Below are 20,613 nucleotides of genomic sequence, written 5' to 3' on the forward strand. Positions count from 1 at the left end.
AATTCGAAAGCCAACCTGATGGATGAAGAGGTAGTGAGTTCGAATCCCTTGACGAGTGATGGAACTCAGATGTAGTACGAATCCTGGTTACCGACTCGTACGTAGAGAGAAAATTCCAAGATGTCTTTTAAATCCCAAAACCAGATTTATTACATTAATGAGAATAACAGAAAGTAGAGCGAGAAATTTCAGATTCTAAGTACAAAAACATTCGCAGTAGTATTCCCCATAAACAAACGATATTTTAATAATCCACTGACAATTTCTAAACTGGCAAAAAAATTTTCACTGACAAAATGGGACTGGTTTATATTCGATTAACCGGTGCAAAATAGTTAGAGTTCAAATTTTTTAGTTTTTAGCTATATATATATTATCTAATATATATATACATGTATAGATACACAGTTTTAGAAATGGAAGGTTTTTTCTCGTATTATTCACATTTATAACAAAAGGAACAGAAAAAATAAAACAAAAACAAAACAAATATAGCCGGGTTGCGTCGGTTTATCAGGTTCTCATCAAAATTGAGTTCAACAGAATTGATTTAATTCAAATTTGTTGAACTGCAACATTGCGTCCAATATAATTCATCAATGATTGATGCTCGATTATAGATCGAAATTTTAGACCAAGCTGTTGAAAAAACATCTGGAACAGATGTCACTCCTTAACTCTAATTACACTGTTTAACACAGAATGTTATACACTGTATATTGAGTGTACATTTCTTTCAAATACAAAGCGTACATTCAACAGATACCTTAAATGAATTAATCCAAATATCAAACCAGTAAACTATCATCAACGTGGAAGAATAACAGTGTAATATTCTCTAAGAAATAATCTTGAAAATTCGAACTTAGTTTCATCAATGAAAGTACACTGAACTCTGCAGTGGAGTCCACGGTGGAGAGATCTGACTTCAGCAACTGAAGGACTGAAAAGAATTTGTCCTGCTTGAGAGCAATCCGAATACGATTATCTAAAAGTTCAGGAAAATATTTCAACAAATTTCCAAGATAAATGGTTATCTTCAAGTTAAACTGTTATCTCTTAAGTAAAACTATTCTCTTGGGTAAAACAGTTATCTCGGATTTGAATGGCTATTTTCAAGTTAAACTGTTATCTCTCTAAATGAGTTAACAGTTATCTCTCAAGTTTTTTGCTTGCTGTTTTAAATCATCACAGTTGCACAAGTTCTTAAGTTCTAGCATTAACTATAGGGTGAAGCCCCAGAGAAAAAGTGGATGGATACATTGTATATTATTAGATAAATTTAAGTTGATAATCAATTAAAAAAACAATTATCATAAATCACTTCTTTAATTAAATGCCTAAAATTAAATTGCCCAGAACATATTGTCCAGTGACATCTGCCCGAAACGTGTGACATTTTTGGCAATGATTTAACGTTTAAAAAAAACATCGGAAGAATGAAATAATAATGATCACAAACGAATCCCTTTCCTTGTATTTGATTTTTGATGAAACGATGAACATGATTGAGATGGTGGTCGATAAACTATTCAAATATGTTGTAATGATTCCCAAAACCGACAAATCATCGACGTTGCCTTTAAATTGTAAAATGTAAAATATGATTTCCAATCCTCATGTTTTTTTTTCCATCTGGTTAAATCCAAACGCGGTACGGTTTAATGAATTGCTGGCGGTGGAGGAGGGTTATCATTGCTTGGTCCCTGAAATTGAGAAAATAGAAACATTCAATCAGTGAAAGAAAATGTCCTTAAAATTTATCAGTTATCAAGGGGAATATTAAGTCCTTAACAACACCTTTCAAACAAGTCAAATCAATATTACTCATGTATGGAACAGTTGAAACAAGCATTTGCAAATGGAATATCCATTAAGCGATCTCTATAAGAGGTTTGAAAATGCGAGATTAAGCTTCATTTTTCGCCTGATTTCAGGCAAACCCCAAAACTCGAAAAGCTTGCGTTTGGTGTCCATATTATTAAACTGAAGAATGAATGCAGCTCTCCTCAAATCCTAGCCTATGGAGAACATAATACACGATCAAGGCCTACGACACATTCAAGAGAATGTCATGAAATAAATTGTCATACATTATTGCTAGGTTTTCCACCGCTGTTTCGTAGGGAATTCGGACGAAGTAAGAACAAGGCCGTAGCGACAACTATCCATCCTATCATCATCAGCATCATCGTACTATATCCTGCATCAGGACTATCTGGACCAGGTACTGAAAACAAACAGCCAAAACGATCGGTTAATCATTTCATAAAGTCATCTTAATTGCGTTATAACATAGACCCAGACAGACGAGTCGGTTTCTCAAAAGGTGGTTAGAAAGAGTACGTTAGAACTAAATTCCATTGTAACCAATGTAATTTCAACTGTCACTGTGGCATTTATTCACCAGTTGACCACTTAAACCAACTTTCCAGCAATAACTGGCCATGGGAAAAAACTATTTTTGGTTCTCTAACAAATTTAATTGATCAAGATCTGAACCATTTTTGCATTGATGTTTTTGACTACTTACATTCCTGTAAACACTGATTATCAGTACATGTTGACTGTGAATTCCTCAACTGTTTAAAAGCACAATAAAATATCATTAAAATCAAATATTATACATAAAGGCCTACAGCAAATATTTCTAGAATTTGTTTGTCATAACTACAGTGTATTTTTTTCCTCAACTTTTTCATTAGAATGTCGTTTATTTGCAATAACATATATCTCATATATACAATTGCTAAAAAATTCTCAATAGCTGCATGTTCTGTAGATTCACTTTTAAATCCAATATTATAACTACAGCATTAAATATGCCGGAAAACTCAACCCTAAGAGTTTCATTCCAAGTGATTTCTAAAGTCTAACATAGGGTGGGGTCCTATTTCTATTTGACTCTCTTTACAACAATTGGTACACAATGTATATCATGTAAAAAAAATAGTAAATTACATCATATGATCTCTATTACTATCATTGGTGTGGGGAATCTATTTTCTATTCATTATGTATCACACAGTTAGACTACATTGGCTTCAACAAACCACACGTAAAAATTGCAGCATTTCAAAATAAACTGTATCACGTCAAATTTCAAGAAGACTTTTGAACAATTAAATCGGATGGTGATGTCGTTTTCATTAAAATCTTCATCCGAGGGTATTTAGTGCTGTTTAATTGATTACTCAGCTGAATTAAAAATGAATACAGGAGGATCGTTAATGCAAGCGCATGATGTGCCTGGGATAAAATCCAACCAATCACAGCATGACAGGACATTCCATAACAAACCATCATTGTATATTTACACAAGTTAGGAGAAATCTAAAATATGAATACAACCAGGGGGTCCAGTTTCATAAGAAAATTATAAAGTTTGAATTGTTGTCGTTTGAAAACATGAAGTAACCAATATAGAAACTAAACCAAAAATCTGATTTTAATTTATTTGTGACACTTGAGACAAAATGCGAAAACAATTCTAATCAGTTTTCAGTATTTTGTCATATGAGAAATGATTGCATCAGTAATATCGAACCACGGAGAGACAAGAGAAGAATTAAAAAGCTGTCGCCACAGATTGACTGAATTGACGTGGAATGAATGACATGTTCTATGATGCGATGACGCCGTCAGTTCACTACGCTACGCTATAGGTCTATTATTCAACTAAGATAATCAATGAACAACATAATATTTCAAATCTCTACCTAGCGATAATTTCATCAGAGGAAAGAAACTATATTTTTGAAAGATGTGGGAATGTTAATTGTACCTACAAAGGCCTATTTCATTTCATTTCACAATTGTTTTATGCCTAGGGAACTTTTGGCATATTCATTGCAATGACAATTAGTGAAAGAATTAGTATAGCTGTTGTTCCAGAAACAAGATGGGTGTACTGGACCCAATTCAATATTTCTTGATAAAGATTTGACCTTAGGATTGAAACATTGGACATGTTGACTTCGAAATTTACAGTGAAGTGTATAACCCAACAGATGCTGCTATTTTTAGCTAGTATTCAGACTAGACCTAAATGAAAATCATTATAAGTTTGGAGCCTATACATTTCTGTACCATATCTCTGTATCAGTAAGTTTCTTTTATTCTAAATAGCAGTAAAGGACAGTAAATACGAGAGTTTGAGGTACTTCCGAAAGGTCAATGATTATGAGACTGTCATCATCAGTATGAACATTTCGATACACTGCGTTACACTCACCAAATTAAGAAGGCGTCTCATCGCGTGCTCATGGTTCCACACACACTCACACGGATCGAAATCTGACATCTTAACAGATTATCTAAGTCTGAAATAAATGTAGAAATAATGGCACTGTCAATTTTCTATGATTGTAGCCGAGTCTCTGAGTGAACTTATTGAACTTATCCTCCACGCACGGGATCCACCTAGTTAGTTACCTAATCGTTGGTGGTAAGCTTTTTATAATCGGATGGGCTTATACCAACGTTAGGGATGACAAGGACCAAAACACGGTTGAAAAAAGTAACACTTCAAAAATATACTTTCTATTCACTTCAGTCCACAATTAATGGCTTAAATCACAAACTAACACAGGTACCTTTCGAAATAATCCAATTTTATGTATGTTTCGAGTGGTTAATCAACATTAATTTGAGAAATTAATTAATTTCTCCACCAATTTCGCCATTGGCCGCCATTTCTCTGTATTGCACATGTGGCATGATAAGACAAGGGGACCTACAAGGATTTATATAAAATTTCCAAGACGAAACGACAATTTTTATTTTTGATGGATTTCCAACTTATATTTCAAATCTTCAGGTTTTCCATAATAAATAATGAAATAATAAATTCAGGTAAAAGAAAAATGTGAATAAGTGTTGATTTCTTAATTTTTTTCAATTTCGTCGTCTCGCTTCGTTAGTTTGTGCTGTTGTCCTGGCCTCAGTCCACAGGTGCCAGCACCTCCAGTAATTTTCAAAATGGCAGCCGTTGACCCGACGGAAATTTACTCTCACTTTACGGCCGATTTGCACATGGATTAAGATCATCAGGTGAGGTGTTATAGGTATCAGACAAACTACGAATCTGTTGTGCCTCGATTACAACAAAAAATAGACGGATATCTTTAGAGACAATGAAATGCCAGGCAAATTACTCGTCAGTCAAATTGGCTGACGAAGATTTCATACAAAAATGACCTTCCCATTCCTGACTGTGGTTTGTGAAAATATCCGATTGTGAAACTAAACCACAGACAGGTTACTGACTAGGGATCCACCATGCACCAGCACGGCAGTAGTAAGTTACCTAATCGTTGGTGGTAAGCGGACGAGCTTATACCAACAGTGTGTACCGTATGTGGTTTGTGAAAATATCCGATCGTGAAACTAAACCACAGACACAGTCGTTACTGACTAATATTTACCACACACGACAGTCACCACAGCAGTAGCTCTGACACTCGATTTTGAAAGCCAACATGGCCAAAAAACAACAGACAGACACTGACATAAGGTAACTATAAACTGACCTTACTTATTTATCTTCAATGAATTATCCGATTATGTTCCCATTTACGATATAGCACGAAAAATCTGACAAATGAAAAAGTGACAACAATTCTTGATGTTTTGATAAACTGATGCCCCGGATGCGGAAGTGGAATTCCCTGGGATTCCCTGATACGTCACGGAAATAATTGCGGAAATCCATCTTATGACGTGCATCTTAAAACGACCCTTAAATTAATTAATTCAATTCGTATATTTAATGAAATTTGTGAAGACATCAAAAAGTCTGTATAATGAATAGATTGTTATATAGAAATCTGAGGAATCCACGTTCCGTGCTTATGAGTCCGTATTTAGCTTATAGTGTTAAGTCCTCATCCGACCTATAGGCGCTACCGTTCAAAATGGCGGCGTCCATAGATTTTTTTTGAACCGACGCGAAATTAACTTGTTGTTGTTTTTTGGACGCCAGCTGTATGGTCGAGCAGAACTAAACGGGTGTTTAAGATGAAGAAGGATGGGAAGGGAGGCGATGGCAGTCGACCCTATCGACTCGGTGAGTTTCATTAATCAGAGAAAACTGTTTAATTTCGGCTGTCTCTGATCGTATTATTTACCGACTGAAACCAGACTGAAATTTCTCGGTTTGATGTTTTGTGTTGTTGATTATTTTCAGCTCATCAAACGCTATGTCTCACTGGAGTCAACTTTGAAAACAAGTCTCTAGTGGTAAGAGAGAAAGAGAGAGTCATCATCTGAACACGTCCCTGTTTGTTTCCAATTTCTAAAGTTTTTATCTACATTTTTAGGGCTACGTCGAAATGCAACTTCATCCGATGAAAACTGATTTGCGTAGAATCAAAATCAACTGTAAACAATGTCGTATCCTTTAAAAAAAAAAATTACTTTCAAGCGAAGCCAAAGAAATCAAGCGCCGATATAAATTTCCAAAAATGTCTTGGGATGAAATTATAGTTGTTTTTCTGAACTGTTTTGTTTATAATAGGAATTTACAGAATATCGATCAATGATTTTAAAGTGGAGCAGTTTTTATACAATGATCCTGCATTAGAAATTTGTCAGGGAGACATTAAACAGTGAGTATTAGGCTATGTAGGAAAAAATCTAAACATTAACTTATATTACTGTTTGATATTCAGTTTCAACCAGTCTCCACTTCAACTTGAAACATTCAGTAGTATAGGAAACAATCTATAACTAATATTACTGTTCAACATGTTAAACCCTAGAGCTGAAATGAATTTGATTCAGGTCTACAGTTGTTGACTAAGTGTGAGAGTTTAAAGAGAATTGATTATTTCATCACCAACGTTAACTCTAGAACTGTGGAACTGGGTCTCCTGACACTACATGTATCATTACAGCATGTGTTTGCTTCTACAGTTCTTGGTTCCAAAGGTCTTGGTTAGAAATCTAAACTAAAAACATCTATGATTAACTTACCTGAGTTATGAAACTGTATCCTATATTTAATTTACAAAAGTGAAGCTCAGTTAGAGGTGACTCGGGTCAAACTGTAGTCTGAATACCAGTTATTGTTACGGTTGGGAAATGATAGCTAGATACTTAGTCAAACTGTATTTCGTCAGTGATATCTATTTTCAGGCGTAATCTGGATTTCTTTGAGAGTTGTCACGCGACTGCAGTCAGTACGGTCGATCCTAATAAAACAAACGGTGAAATTACGATCAGAATTCCGCCTGACGTCTTCCCCTGTATCTCGGGTAAGTCTTATCTCCATCCTAAAACCATTGCTTAAAATCCTGAATCGACAAATTTAGAAATCAGTTCATTTCTTCTGGTTGGACTTTATTTTCAAGTTATAACCTAGGACTGCGCAACTGTCCTGAGTCCAGAATATAAAAAGTATAGAATTGAAATTGTTTAATTTTGACTCCTATGATTTAATATCAGGGGTTTATCAATTCAGTGGGTAATTTCTAAGTTAACTCTGTCTATTTGCACAGGTTTAGGAACACTTAGAGTTAATATCGAATTCTCTCTGGAGAATCCTAAAGGAGGAATACAGTTTGTCGTACCTAACATCGAAGGATCTCTCAGTGAAAAAGCAGCCCATTTCTTTTCTTACGGATATGAGAATTCTTCAAGGTAAGGAAAGGCTAACCTAACTTGGGGACACAAAAAACAATCTTCAAACTTGCTGCTGAAGTCATTGTAGTTGAGACGATCATTTTGTTGATATCTTATATCCAATTGATGACTTATACTTAGAAGATTGATTTGAAGATATAGATTTGGACTAAAATACAGATGACACATCCAAAAAAGAATCAATAAATTGAAATTTAGATTCTCAATTAGAGACAACTTAAGTAATGCGACGACTTAACTGGGTTCAAATGTTCATCCCAAATGTAAAGATGATGATATTTATTTGTAGACTGTGGTTTCCATGTATTGATACGTACTCTGAGCCATGCACGTGGAAACTAGAATACACCGTAGGTAAAGAAATGACGGCAGTCTCGTGTGGCGATCTCATCGAAGTCATTTATACTCCGGACATGAAGAGAAAAACATTCCATTATTTCTTATCTACTCCAACTCCAGCACCGAATATTGGATTAGCAGTAGGGTATGTTTACAGCATTTAACGAATACACAACAGTGACTTTCATAAGTTTTTACGGGATTACTGCAATTCTTTACCTGCTCATCTAAAAGTGTGTCAAATATTGATCAGAGCGAAATTGATGTTTGAAATTTTCAGGCCGTTTGAAATTCTTGTCGATAAAAACATGCACGAAGTCACCCATTTCTGTTTACCACATCTGATGCCGATTTTAAAACAATCGACTGCATTTCTTCACGAGGTATACCAGTAGTGATTCGATGAAATATCCATTTGATTAGAATTCAAAAGTGTACCTTTGAAGATCTTTATAAACTTGCGCGTTTTGCTTTTTCTGCAGGCATTCGAATTCTACGAGGAATTGCTATCAGTTCGTTATCCGTATTCAGTTTATAAACAAGTGTTCGTAGATCAGGCTTACAGCGAATGTCAACCGTACGCCACAATGACTGTGTTCAGGTAATCTTTCTATACAACTCGAAACCCAACAAAATGGAAGAATGAAAATGCAAAAGTTTATTGAGACCAAAATGTTTTGGTCGATTCTTAGGAACTTTACCATTATCAGGAGCAATAATGTTCAGAAACGTCGAAAAAGTTTTGGTCCCAATGTACTTATTAGTGATCATTGAATTTTTAGTCTTCGATCGTAGGATATCTGTTAACTGTGTGAAACTGTTTATGCCTCGGGTCAAAAGAATCAAGAGGTGGATAAACACTATGATAAATTTCAATTGTCTTTAACTTTCATGCAACTGAGGTCGTACTCTTTCTATTTTTAGTGTGAATCTACTTCACTCCTCAGCGATCATCGACCAAACGATGCATTCTAGAAAAACGATGGCTGTAGCCGTTGCTAAACAGTTTTTCGGCTGTTTCATTCCCGTTCAAACGTGGTGCGACGCGTGGCTCGTAAAGGGTATATCCGGCTATTTAGGAAATCTTTACGTGAAGAAAGCTTTCGGTAATAATGAATACAGATTTGCAATCTCAAGAGTAAGTTATCTGTCTAGGTATCCATGGATGTCTACTGCACTTTAGTCCCTGTGAAGAGTTATTGTTTAAAGTGCTATGAAGCTTGTTTGGTTCTGTTCAGGACTGATTTGTGTGTCATATCATCTATCGTCTCTCCCCCTTGGCCTTTAGAGTGTTTCATTCTGCATGTACTATGATTAGGGTTCTAACAGATCAGGCAAATTCCAAATTAATTTTTACTCATAGGGAAAAATCAGGAAATTTTGATTCTTGAAAAGTGCCAGCTCATGCAAAACATCTTATCCGCCAACTTAGATATTCCAAATATGCTATCAGGAGTAAAATCTGCATATCAAGTTTTCATATCCATTGAAACTACGTATGTGCCTCTTTTACTTAATGAATTTCAGGATCTGAAGAAAGTACAGAATTACGAGAAACACGTTTGTGGAATCGTTCTAGATCCGTCTGCTAATAAAGAGAGTTGTACATATTTCCCTATAAAACATGCTCACACAGTTTCACCGCGGTATATCGACGTGTTCATACTGAAAGCTCAGCTGGTTATACGCATGTTGGAATTACGTATCGGTAGAGAATTAATACTTCAGGTAAAAACACTATTACTGTTCGTATCAGTTTGGAAAGAAGATAAGTTGGGTTTTATAGATAAACTGAAATTTCGTCTAAAGCTTTATTAAGTTAAGTCGGTTTTGATTGTTTTTGAGTGGATGAAGCTAGGAAATGTTACCATAAAAAGATTCACAGGGGAAAACGCCTTGAAAGGGCTTCTTGGGTGGCCTTGAATAGCCTTGAATTTGGGTTTGCCTTGAGGCTATGAACCCTGGTAATTATATCTTTCAAAAAGGGAGCCCCTTCCAACTTAGCGCCATTGATATGTCCCAGTTTCGTAAAGTTTTGATTCAGATTTTACTTAGATTTAACTCGCTGTTCATTTTGTGTCGTTTCCCGTAGGTGTTCAATAAACTTTTATCCATGGCGTTGCTCACGGCTCAACAGAAATTCATGACAAATACCTGGGCTAATCTGTTACTGTCTACGAGTTCTGTAAGTTCTTATCAATCTATGTTTCTCAATCGTTCTCTTGTTTGTTGACGAATCATTCTTTCCTTTGTTCTTGTTTTTGACATTATATTATAGAATAGTACACGTACAATGTAATATGCCAATACATTTTTAAACCATTTTTAAATGGATTACAATGTACATAGATATGAAGAATTTATGAATGATCAATTTGTTTTCTTTCAGTTCACAAAATGCATTTCACTCGTCACTGGAAAAGATATTCAACCATTTTTAGACCAATGGGTGTATCCTTTTATTATATCTCGCATTGAGGAATACTTGTTGCAAAGTTGATAAATCGTCTGAATATTTCTGATTTCCTTGACTTCCACTTGTGGATAGATTGCAGAGTGGTTGTGCCCGGTTTTCTGGTACATTCGTGTTCAACAGAAAACGCAACGTAGTTGAACTCGATTTGAAGCAAGATATGAACGCGAAAGGATCGATGAAATATGTGGTATGTTGAATAAGAAATGATTGATGAAATATCCAGAAAAAATCCCGAAACTGTTAGAAAATGAGTTATACCGTTAGAATAGAAGATATTTTATGAATTGTGAGAGTTTTATTTCATGTGGGCGGTAGCTCCTGGAAGCAATTTCACACACGTTTATTGACCCCTTTGTTGCATTTTATTTAAAACAGGGCCCGCTAACCGTCACCATACAGGAATTAGATGGGTCATTCAATCATACGTTTAAAATTGAAGAAAACAAAACCCGATTCGAAATCACGTGTCATTCGAAAAGTCGAAGGAATAAAAAGAAGAAAATACCTCTGATGACCGGCGAGGAAATTGACATGGATCTTAGCGCAATGGAGTAAGTAGAATACTGCATTCAGTGAAGCGATTTGACTCGGAGTTAACTCACTGAAAATGAATTCATTCTAACTAAAGAGTTAACTCTAACTCATGACTGTAGAACTGGAACCACAGTTGTGTCATTTGACTTGGATCTTGAATTTTTGAAACCATGATATTTGACTTGTAGAGCTGATTCACCGGTTCTGTGGTTAAGATGTGATCCTGAAATGGAAATATTAAGAGAAGTCGGTTGGGAACAGCCTGATTTCATGTGGCAATATCAAGTACGATATGAGAGAGACGTCGTCGCTCAAAGTGAGGTAAATATCAATTTACTAGTAATATCAACCCTGTTTGAAATATGACTAAGGGAATGTAGAGAGAATCCCACAATTATAACGAAAAAGTCCGAAAATGTAACTTCGAGATAGTAGTTTATTTCAACGTTTCGACTATATCCTAATAGTCACCGTCAGGAATAGAAGATGACTATTAGGATATAGTCGAAACGTTGAAATAAACTACTATCTCGAAATTACATTTTCGGACTTTTTCGTTATAATTGTGGGATTCTCTCTACATCGCGTAAACACGGATATAGTGTTCTATCAATCGTGATGACTAAGGCAGGTTTCGATTGAATGTATTCCAGTTTAGGAATAACAAATTCCGGATAACTAACTCTCTACCAACCGCTTCTATCGGGTTAACAGATTCCCGAATAGGTAGAGTTTATTCTGGTTGGAAAGAACACGCCAGGAGAGAATATCGGAATTGGGGAGCAACCAATTGATACCTGCCTTAAATATCTTGCATTTGACACATAGAGTAGACTCATTATTTCATACAATTTTAGCTTAGACTTTTTATCTGATGTATTTCTCTAATTGTTGACTCTTAATTGTCTGATTTTTAGGCAGTTCATGCGTTACAGCTTTACCCGACCCCTCAGACTAGAATTGCTCTCACCGATACTATAGAGAGTGATCAGTGTTTCTACCGAGTTCGAATGGAAGCTTCATTCTGTTTATCAAGGGTTTGTATTTACAGAATTAATCTCATCTATTTTTTTGTCTCAAGTATTTCTCCCAAGTAATGCACAAATCTTGCTATGACGGCATTTATTTGAAATTGATGTTCAGTCATTTAAACATTGTGCAAATATTAGATTAAGTTTGTCGCCTTTCCATTATTTAGATTACTGACAAAGTGAAACAAAAGTAGACATTCTTATCTTACTAACTGTGCTGCTAAGTTGTTCTTGTCTTGAGAAAATCATGCACAAATCTTGCTTGACAAATATCTGAAAACTGATTATATTTGGTCTAAACATTGTGCAAATATTAAATTAAGTTTGTCGCCTTTCCAGTAATTAAATTACTGACAAAGTGAAACAAAAGTAGACATTCTTATCAAGTATGATTAATTTTTTGTCTTGAGTATTTCTCCTAAGTTATGCGGAAATCTTGCTATGATGGCATCTATTTTTGATGTTCAGTCATTTAGACATTGTGCAAATATCAAATTAAATTTGTCGCCTTTCCTGTATTTATTTATTAGTGTCAAATTGAAACAAAGGTAAACATTCTTATTTTATCAAACATGCTGCTAATTTGTTCTTGTCTTGAAAGAATCATGCACAAATCTTGCATGACAAATAACTGAAAAATGATGATATTTAGTCTAAACATTGTGCTGATATCAATTATAATTTGTCACCTTTCCAGTATTCGATTATTACTAATAAAGTGAAACAAAAGTAGATATTCGATTCCAGCATTCTTACAGATCAGGGAAAAATCTGCGAATTCTAACTCTTGAAAAGTCAGTAAATTTGAATTTTTGGTTTTTGTTGGTGACGAGTGGCACTAGGAACCTCTTGATAAGAAACAACCTCACTGGGGATATCCTGTCATTCGATCTGGGAAATATGGTCCAATTATAGAAATATCAGGAAACTCTGGATTCTCTGATCTGTAAGAACCCTGTAATCTGTAATTTTAAAACTACCTACGGCTTGAAGGATATTTATGAAACCGTGTGTTACAAATAACGTTATAGGTAGCTAACAGTATGGCTATATCGTGGTCTGGTCCTCCCGCTATGATGACGATATTCAGAAAGATGTTCGGTTCTCACGCTTGCCCTACTATCGTCAAACAGAACAACTTCACAAACTTTCAACATTATTTCCTTCAAAAGGTTCGTACCTTTTCGTTTGATCCTCCGAATTGAAATTCACACCGTGTTGAATTTGAATAAAGCTTAGCTGTTTTATTTGTAGACGATACCGGTTGCTATGGCGATGCTACGGGATACGCACAATATTTGCCCCATTGAAGTGCTAACTTTTTTACTAGATTTATTAAAGTACACCGACAACGTTAGGAATAAGGTATTATATACATGCAGTAAAAGTGTTGTATAATCTGAACATAATTGGATTTGTTTCTGATGAAATGATTATTAAATCAGTTTTCAGATAATTATTATCGAGCAGCTCTGATCGATGCTTTAATGCACACATTGACACCAGCTGTCGCCACTGTCTCAATGTTAGGGTAAGTTTTCAACGGACAGGTCTGTTAAGACATACATCCTTTTGTCTTAATGATTACCATTGTACGTATGTTATACAGTAGACTATGCTTGCAGTGGATCTCGTGGGGCCAATAAATTCTCTCTGAGATACATAAGTTTCAGGGCAGTGGGAGTAGGGATTGGTCATTATCGTGATGAATTAAAGTAACAGGATTCGTAATAGGTTATCTGGGGCACGGGATAATCTGAGGCAATGTTCCACAATATTCATCTTATTGAATCGGGTGCGGGTGAAATAAAAACTGATTACGATATCTGATTTCATTTCAGGCCATCAGTTGAATCATTGTCGAACGAAGCTCGATTAGTGTTGGATGAAATAGTGAGATATTTGAATCTGGAGAAGTTGCTGCCATGTTACAGATACACGGTGACGGTCAGCTGTTTGCAGGCCATACGTAAAATGCAGAAATACGGACATTTGCCGAATGGAGATTACGCATTGTTTCAGAGTTACGCTAGTTACGGCAATTTCCTCGATGTGAGACTCGCCGCTTTAGAAGCACTCGTCGATTACACTAAAGGTTCGTATTTTTAAACCAGTATCTGGGAGGAAATAGTAGAATGACCACACTCAAACGTGGAGAACAGATGATAAGATAAAAATCCACTATACACAGATCACACCTTACGATGATCCCCAGTGTGAGATCAAAACGTTGTGTCTTTTTAATTACATTTTGATTGGATAGATTATCAATCTTAAAACTTTTAATGCGTGTATAGAAGATTTTTATCTTGTTATCTGCTATTAGGAAATCTGTTTGAATCGAGATCGTAATTCGAATGCTTTATGTTTCGCTTTCAGTCGAGAAAAGTAACGTAGTGTTGAACTGGTTGTTAGAAATCATTGAAAATGATCCTGAATCCTACGTCAAGTAAGAATACAACAAGACTGAAATATTTCGTTTAGCTTATTAATAGTTAAATGCAACGTTTATCCTAATAGTCACGTTCGGTCGGAAATACTAGATGAATTTTAGCCCGAGGAAACATTTCATACTCTTATTTTTCATTTTTTGTGGGCGGGGATTCTTTATATTATCTTTACAACACTGACTGTTCTTATCAATGGTTTAATATAATGGAATACAACAAAATGAAATCCATAATATGTGATTGAATGTAATGCATTGTCATGTTTTTGTAGGCATCAGTTGTTACTGATGTTAATAGAGAAACCTCCTTTTGAAAGAGCGGACGACAACAATCCATTAAATACTGAAGAATTAGTTCACAGACTGTGGAGATTTATGAAGTAAGTCAAATGTATTTATACGATCCAGACTCACTGTCCTACCCTTTGATCGTCAATCTGCAAAACTTTGGTTAGTTGTAGAGGTTTAGTTTCATAAGCTCTAGCGTCAAATGTACTGGGTGAGCCACTCTGGGACTGGGCTTAGAAATTCATGTTCATGCAGGCTGGCCTTGTTACCTGGAAATCAGGGAAAAGTCTGGAAAATTTCTTTTCTTAAAAAAAGTCAGGGAATTTTGTAAAAAAAAAAAGCTTAAAGTCAGGGAAATTAGTTGAGCTTGCTAGATCAGGCATGAAATAAAACAATTTCCATCTATGTCATGTATTTGACTGTTTATTGATTGGATTCTTAGCAGTTCAAGTCGGGGAAAATAATGCTTGTGTCGGAATGAAATTGGCCAGTCGGTCATGGTTCTGTTTGAGGAAATATTCACAAATTTGATTCTGATTTATTTTCCAGCGCTCTTGCTTTTCACGATGCTCGATTACGTTGCGATATCGCTGATTTATATTTCACGCTGTATGGCAGATCGCGACCGGCTGTTCTGCCGATACCCGAGAATGTGATGGTTCTTAATTACAGAGATCAACGATTATCAGTGAAAACTAGTCAGACCTCGATACTTACGCCAACCGCATTAAAAAAACCACAGTTTAAAGTAAATGTATCTACCAAGAGTTGAACAGTTATCCACTAAGTTGAACAGTTATCCACTTAAACAATCTGCACGGGCAGTTCCATGTGGGAGCACAAAGGGCATGTGCTTAAGAGGCACTTTTCCCATGCCGTTTTGAAAAACAATTTTTTTTTTGTCCTGCAATTAATGAAGAAGCTGCACAAGACTTTGACTAATATACATACTTATATTCTCATTGTTGTCACTCATGTGCCTGGAAATTGCACTGAAATTTCTTAACTTTCCAGAGCCCCATTTTGGCTAACTCAACAGAAAGTTTTCCCTTTGCATTTCTTTGTTCTCCTGCAGAGTCCAACCAACAGATCCTCCCCTGTAATACATTCCTCATGAAACTAACATCTTTCTATTTTACGGAGGAGACTATTGAAGATATTTCAATCAGTATCGATATTGATATTTTAGACGTTCAGCCCGATGGATTATGATGACGAAGAAGATGATTTAGATATCGACGTCGATGCTTGTTCTCCAGCCAAATCACGAAAACCCGAGTTGATTCTGAAACGTAAATCTGTAACTCCGATTAGAATCGAGACGTCGCCTCTTACCTCATCCACGAGCAGAGAGTTACATGTTAAAACTCAATCCGATTCTCCTAAAGTCATTGTTGAAGTAAGAAATCTCTGATTTATTCTCATTTGAACTTGTTTGGGGACATTCATCCATGGAGGAGGGGAAATTAGAAGAATTTCGCGTTACTTTTTAACTTATATACAGCAGTAGACTGTGCTCTTGCCTCAGATTTCGTGAAACCAATAAATACCCTCAGAACCGGGTTTCACAAAAAAGTTCATCTCAAATTTTGGGTCTAATTGCTATTGGTTACTTCATATCTTCAATGAGGACAACAGTTCAAACTTAACCGTTTAAAGTTACACTTTTTCGTGAAACTGGGCCCTGGAGCAATTTGTAAGATATTGTCAGGCCAGGCACCAGCATAATACAGCATAATCTGAGGCAATCAACAATCAACTGGGGTCTACTGTATGATCAGTTATCCTTCACTTGACTGCTACTGTAAAATAGCTAAGTCTGGTATGTATCTGTATTTTGCAGCCGATGGATGTTTCCGTGGCGACTGAAGAAGTTGTAGTTACATCTGCTTTGTCGCCTAAGAAAAGTTTGACGAGTCCTCCAGCAGCGGCAGCAGCGGCAACATCTCAACCTGATACTACGCCAACTACCGAATCATTCATTCAGGTTAGATAATGAAATTTAGATATGATATCATTCATTTTTACGCATGCATGAAATTTGACTTTTTCAACCCCCCTGTACGCAAAATCGACCAGCTTTTCATATACGTTAAGCATTACAGTGCGCAATAGCACTTACCCCTCTCCCCCTCCCCTAATGTGTACGTAATAAAGGAATGATCCCAATTATAGCATGTATCGCAATCTGCATCCAGTCCCACAGTTGTGAGGCAAGATTTTACTCAAAAGTCAAACTAATAGAAATTGAACTAATTGAACTCAAGAGTCATATTCTCAACGAAAGACTTTCGTATAGAACTTGGCCCTGAAGTGGTAGGCCCTGTTTGCTTAGTTTTAGTTCCCAATAAATCATGTTTAGGATAACGTTCAACAGTTGTGAGTCTACAGATGCATTAACTCTGGTGTTTGCACAACTATGGAACAGGGTCCTGCTGTAGATCTAGTATTTGTGACTATTGAATGAATTCATGTGTGTTTTGAATTGTAGAAGAAATTGATAGAACATGAGAGCACGTGTAGTTCAGATACACAACAGAGTGTCACGTTCAAACACGAGGACAGCGTGTCCAGATTGAGTGATGATTCATCGGCGAGTTCAGCAGCTGGAGGTCAGTATCCCCTCACACCTACTCCCAACTACCCACTCGTCCTCATGCCCTCACACTTCAGTCAAACTCGTTTAAGTCATTGTAGGTGGGATGATAACATATCCAAATGATGACTTAAATTCACTGAATTGAATTAGAAAAATAAATAAATTGGGACTCAAATAGAATTTATTTCAGTAATGTGACGACGTATTCAGATGATGACTTGCGCAAGTTTGATTGTATCTCGTGATATTTTGATTATAGAATTAAATATGTATAGACCTGAACCCAGAGATATATATCACCTTGCATGGAAACAGGTCGTCCCGACACCCAATCAGAGGTGGTTGTCTTAGGGTGGTGGGTACAGAAAGACATCGGGATTGTCTCCCAACACCCCCATCTATTGTCATGATCTATGATCTCTTTGATCTTTAATCATATCCGGTCATTCATCGAGCCTGTTCTTTCTCTATCTATATCATTCATATTACCGATAGATTTATTTACAAACTGTATTTTTCTAGGTGGTGATGATCAGATGATATTCCCGACCAGTTTCCAAGGACAATTATTCCCGACTAAACTATCGTTATCGATGGACGATGCGAGTAGGAATAAAGATTTCGACGACAGTAAAACGTCCGCGTCGACATCGAAACCGCACAAAGCGAAGAAGAAAAAGAAGAAAAATAAACATAAGCACAAACATAAACATAAACATGATAAACCGGATAAATTTGCGAGTGAGAAACACGAAGAGCCGAAATCAGCCGATCCATATGATTTCGGGTCAGCAAGTTCTCCTGATTTTGAAGTTATGTAGATTCTGCTATGACTATTGTGTAATCCAGCTCCAGCTGTTGTCAGTAAGAATTTGAATTTGAAAGAGTTAAAACATCATATTGAACTAATTCTGTCTTGCGAAAGTCGAAGAACTATTAACTCGCGACACTGTGGCTGTGGAACTGAATTCAGTTTGCAATCTTTGACTTATGTATTTTTCATTTTTTTCGATCTCTGAAAGAGTCAAATCCACATCCTCGACCCAGTTGTTGAAAGGTTTGATCCTCAGTCAAATATTTGACTTTCAGAACTGTGCATCCAAGTCCAGATTTTGTATCTATGTATAGATTGTAAATTATGTAAAAATAAATTAATATACATTAAACATATTTGTTGAAGTTTGTTTTGTTTTGAATGAGTTTTCTTTGTTTCTCCGGAGGAAGGATTGAACAATTCAAACTCTGACCCATGGACTTAAGAAACTGTATTTCATATATGAAACTTCAAATTATGCGGGGTGTGACAAGATGACAAATCAGCCAATCGTCGAACTCTTATTTGAGAGACGCAAACTTGGTGGCAGCACCGTACGGTCACCTGGCGGAATTTCTGTGAACTAATGTAATGCCGCGGACTGGTGAACGCGCAGGCCCAGGATATTTCATTAGTTCATTGAAATTCCGCTAGGTAACCGTACGGTGCTGCCACCAAGTTTGGCGCGGGAATCAACTTATCCAATTAGCTGTATCAGATGTTAATAAATTCGATAAACCTTTTATATACAATAAGATCATCTATTTGCATTGTTAGGTTTTATAATGATATGACAAAACATATTCCCGCATGAGTTGTTTGGAGTTATTTTGATTCTGAGTGGCCCTTGAGTGATGCCGGCGTAAAAGACAGATGAATAGGGTGCCATATGTTCGACTCCACGCATCGGATCTATATTTCTTGCATAACATCAAATTTGAGCGTATTGATAAATTAGAAAGATTATTAGTTGCCTTTTTAATACCAATTACGATGCGTGACTGACAAGTACTTTGACATTTTACAGACAGAATCTGGAAGTTCAAGAATTCAAATCTTTCTGCTCATAATCTCATTTTTTACAAAATACAAGCCACAATGGGATAGCGTTGAGAAAGTACATGCGCCGATAAATACAAAACCACTCTGGCAATTTCAGTCGACGTTTACATAACCTGAAAATAACATTTTCCCACAATCGATCGAAGTTTGACAGTTTAACAAACGACCAAGATTCTATTTCACGAGCTCGCAGCGATGTTCATATAAGTCAATATTCAAAAAGAAATAAAATTCCATTACAAAAAGAAAGAACCCTCGAGGAATCCTCCGATAATGATTTTGATTTATGTGTGTGAATTTTGTGACAGTGACATAGTTTCATATTTCTGAGCCACGATTTGTTGTAATTGTGTTATTTATGTGTCTATATATAATCAAATTCTCATCTGATTTGTATGAATACTCATATAATGAAAACCTGAAAGAGATAGTGATTGGAAATTAGAATTGATCACCACAAGACGTAGTTTATAGTTAACCTAGCGGTTGCGTTGGTGCAGTAGGCCTAACTAGTGTGGTTGGAATGTGGTGTAAATTTGTAGTTTTCCAGTTAAGTTGAATTCTGAAACCAGATGCGTTTATTGAACTCGAATCAGTGGGAAATTTGTCGGAAGAGGAAATTGTGAATAAATCAGTTATATTGACTTTTTGTTATCGCTTACGGAATTGTGTAAATAAACGGTAATAGTTGTGTAAACATTTCGAATATTCATGAATTGGTCTCAAATACATTTACTTGATTTAAGCATATACTACGGAATTGCGTCAATACGAAAGCAATAATCTATAATATCATTGTTTCAATCACTTTACTACTATGAGCGAATTGACAATGCGTTTTCAATATGCACGATCAGACATATACTCACCTCTTCAGGAATGCTAATCCACTGTTCCGAAAGAGGGTGGCTGAAACCAACGATGCAAAGGTCATATTTTTCAGGACCTTTCGTTTGTGCGTTATGTAATGGTCACCAAGTTCGGTAGTCATCAGACCTGTATTTTTGAGAGAGATAGAAAAAATTGCCGCCATAACGCTCACATCCAATGATGTTTTTCTGCGATACAGCGATGACTCATTGAAAACCTGACCGATGGATGGATTATCTGATTGATGGATGAAATGAAAACATGGCTGAAAACTAATCGAATCAATTTTGTGATTGATTGATTTATAGGATTTACCGGGGAATAAGCTTTCACTGGCTGCGTCGACCCGTAACTACCTGAAACACTGTCCAACATTCATCGACACGCGAGACTTAGATTAAAAATGACGGCAGGCAAATTAGTAATTTAGATCTGGATAGAGAGGATTTGTTTCTAGCGCCACGCGAATCCCTGTGGAAATATTAGCTATTGATCTCTGCAGTTCAA

General features: G+C 36.1%; 2 protein-coding genes across 4 annotated transcripts; one reads left to right on the forward strand and one right to left on the reverse strand.

The window, feature by feature from the left end:
- Positions 1 to 135: 135 nt before the first annotated feature.
- On the reverse strand, positions 136 to 5,654 carry LOC141898715 (small integral membrane protein 14-like). Of its 2 annotated transcripts, none has more exons than XM_074784774.1 (5): positions 5,537 to 5,654; positions 4,235 to 4,322; positions 2,534 to 2,582; positions 2,094 to 2,230; positions 136 to 1,706 (listed from the first exon to the last, which is right to left on the reverse strand). In XM_074784774.1, exons 2-5 carry the CDS (start codon positions 4,301 to 4,303, stop codon positions 1,662 to 1,664), a joined length of 300 nt encoding a protein of 99 aa, XP_074640875.1. In that variant the 5' UTR covers positions 4,304 to 4,322; positions 5,537 to 5,654; the 3' UTR covers positions 136 to 1,661. The 2 variants fall into 2 exon arrangements, with proteins under 2 accessions (XP_074640875.1, XP_074640874.1); XM_074784773.1 differs by having other exon boundaries at positions 5,532 to 5,654.
- Positions 5,655 to 5,914: 260 nt separating this feature from the next.
- Positions 5,915 to 18,506, forward strand: LOC141899717 (transcription initiation factor TFIID subunit 2-like). Of its 2 annotated transcripts, none has more exons than XM_074786184.1 (28): positions 5,915 to 6,067; positions 6,188 to 6,240; positions 6,321 to 6,393; positions 6,518 to 6,608; positions 7,138 to 7,256; positions 7,500 to 7,641; positions 7,934 to 8,128; positions 8,264 to 8,366; positions 8,466 to 8,584; positions 8,908 to 9,121; positions 9,511 to 9,711; positions 10,076 to 10,168; positions 10,373 to 10,434; positions 10,532 to 10,646; positions 10,835 to 11,010; positions 11,182 to 11,314; positions 11,911 to 12,030; positions 13,056 to 13,196; positions 13,279 to 13,389; positions 13,470 to 13,555; positions 13,866 to 14,119; positions 14,404 to 14,473; positions 14,746 to 14,853; positions 15,311 to 15,515; positions 15,951 to 16,160; positions 16,605 to 16,748; positions 17,253 to 17,373; positions 17,883 to 18,506. In XM_074786184.1, exons 1-28 carry the CDS (start codon positions 6,019 to 6,021, stop codon positions 18,179 to 18,181), a joined length of 3,807 nt encoding a protein of 1,268 aa, XP_074642285.1. In that variant the 5' UTR covers positions 5,915 to 6,018; the 3' UTR covers positions 18,182 to 18,506. The 2 variants fall into 2 exon arrangements, with proteins under 2 accessions (XP_074642285.1, XP_074642286.1); XM_074786185.1 differs by having other exon boundaries at positions 15,311 to 15,509.
- Positions 18,507 to 20,613: the final 2,107 nt, after the last annotated feature.

The sequence above is a fragment of the Tubulanus polymorphus genome, chromosome 2 (genome assembly GCF_964204645.1).
Source record: "Tubulanus polymorphus chromosome 2, tnTubPoly1.2, whole genome shotgun sequence".
Lineage (NCBI taxonomy): Eukaryota > Metazoa > Nemertea > Palaeonemertea > Tubulaniformes > Tubulanidae > Tubulanus > Tubulanus polymorphus.

Excerpts from the sequence above, each read along its gene's own strand:
- LOC141898715 (XM_074784774.1), bottom strand. The coding sequence starts at position 4,303 with ATGTCAGATTTCGATCCGTGTGAGTGTGTGTGGAACCATGAGCACGCG. Across the intron at positions 2,231-2,533 it reads TAATCAGTGTTTACAGGAAT|TACCTGGTCCAGATAGTCCT; the intron begins GTAAGTAGTCAA and ends GTTTGTTTTCAG. Across the intron at positions 1,707-2,093 it reads GTGGAAAACCTAGCAATAAT|GGACCAAGCAATGATAACCC; the intron begins GTATGACAATTT and ends TCTCAATTTCAG.
- LOC141899717 (XM_074786184.1), top strand. The coding sequence starts at position 6,019 with ATGAAGAAGGATGGGAAGGGAGGCGATGGCAGTCGACCCTATCGACTC. Across the intron at positions 6,609-7,137 it reads TGTCAGGGAGACATTAAACA|GCGTAATCTGGATTTCTTTG; the intron begins GTGAGTATTAGG and ends ATCTATTTTCAG. Across the intron at positions 9,712-10,075 it reads GTAGAGAATTAATACTTCAG|GTGTTCAATAAACTTTTATC; the intron begins GTAAAAACACTA and ends CGTTTCCCGTAG.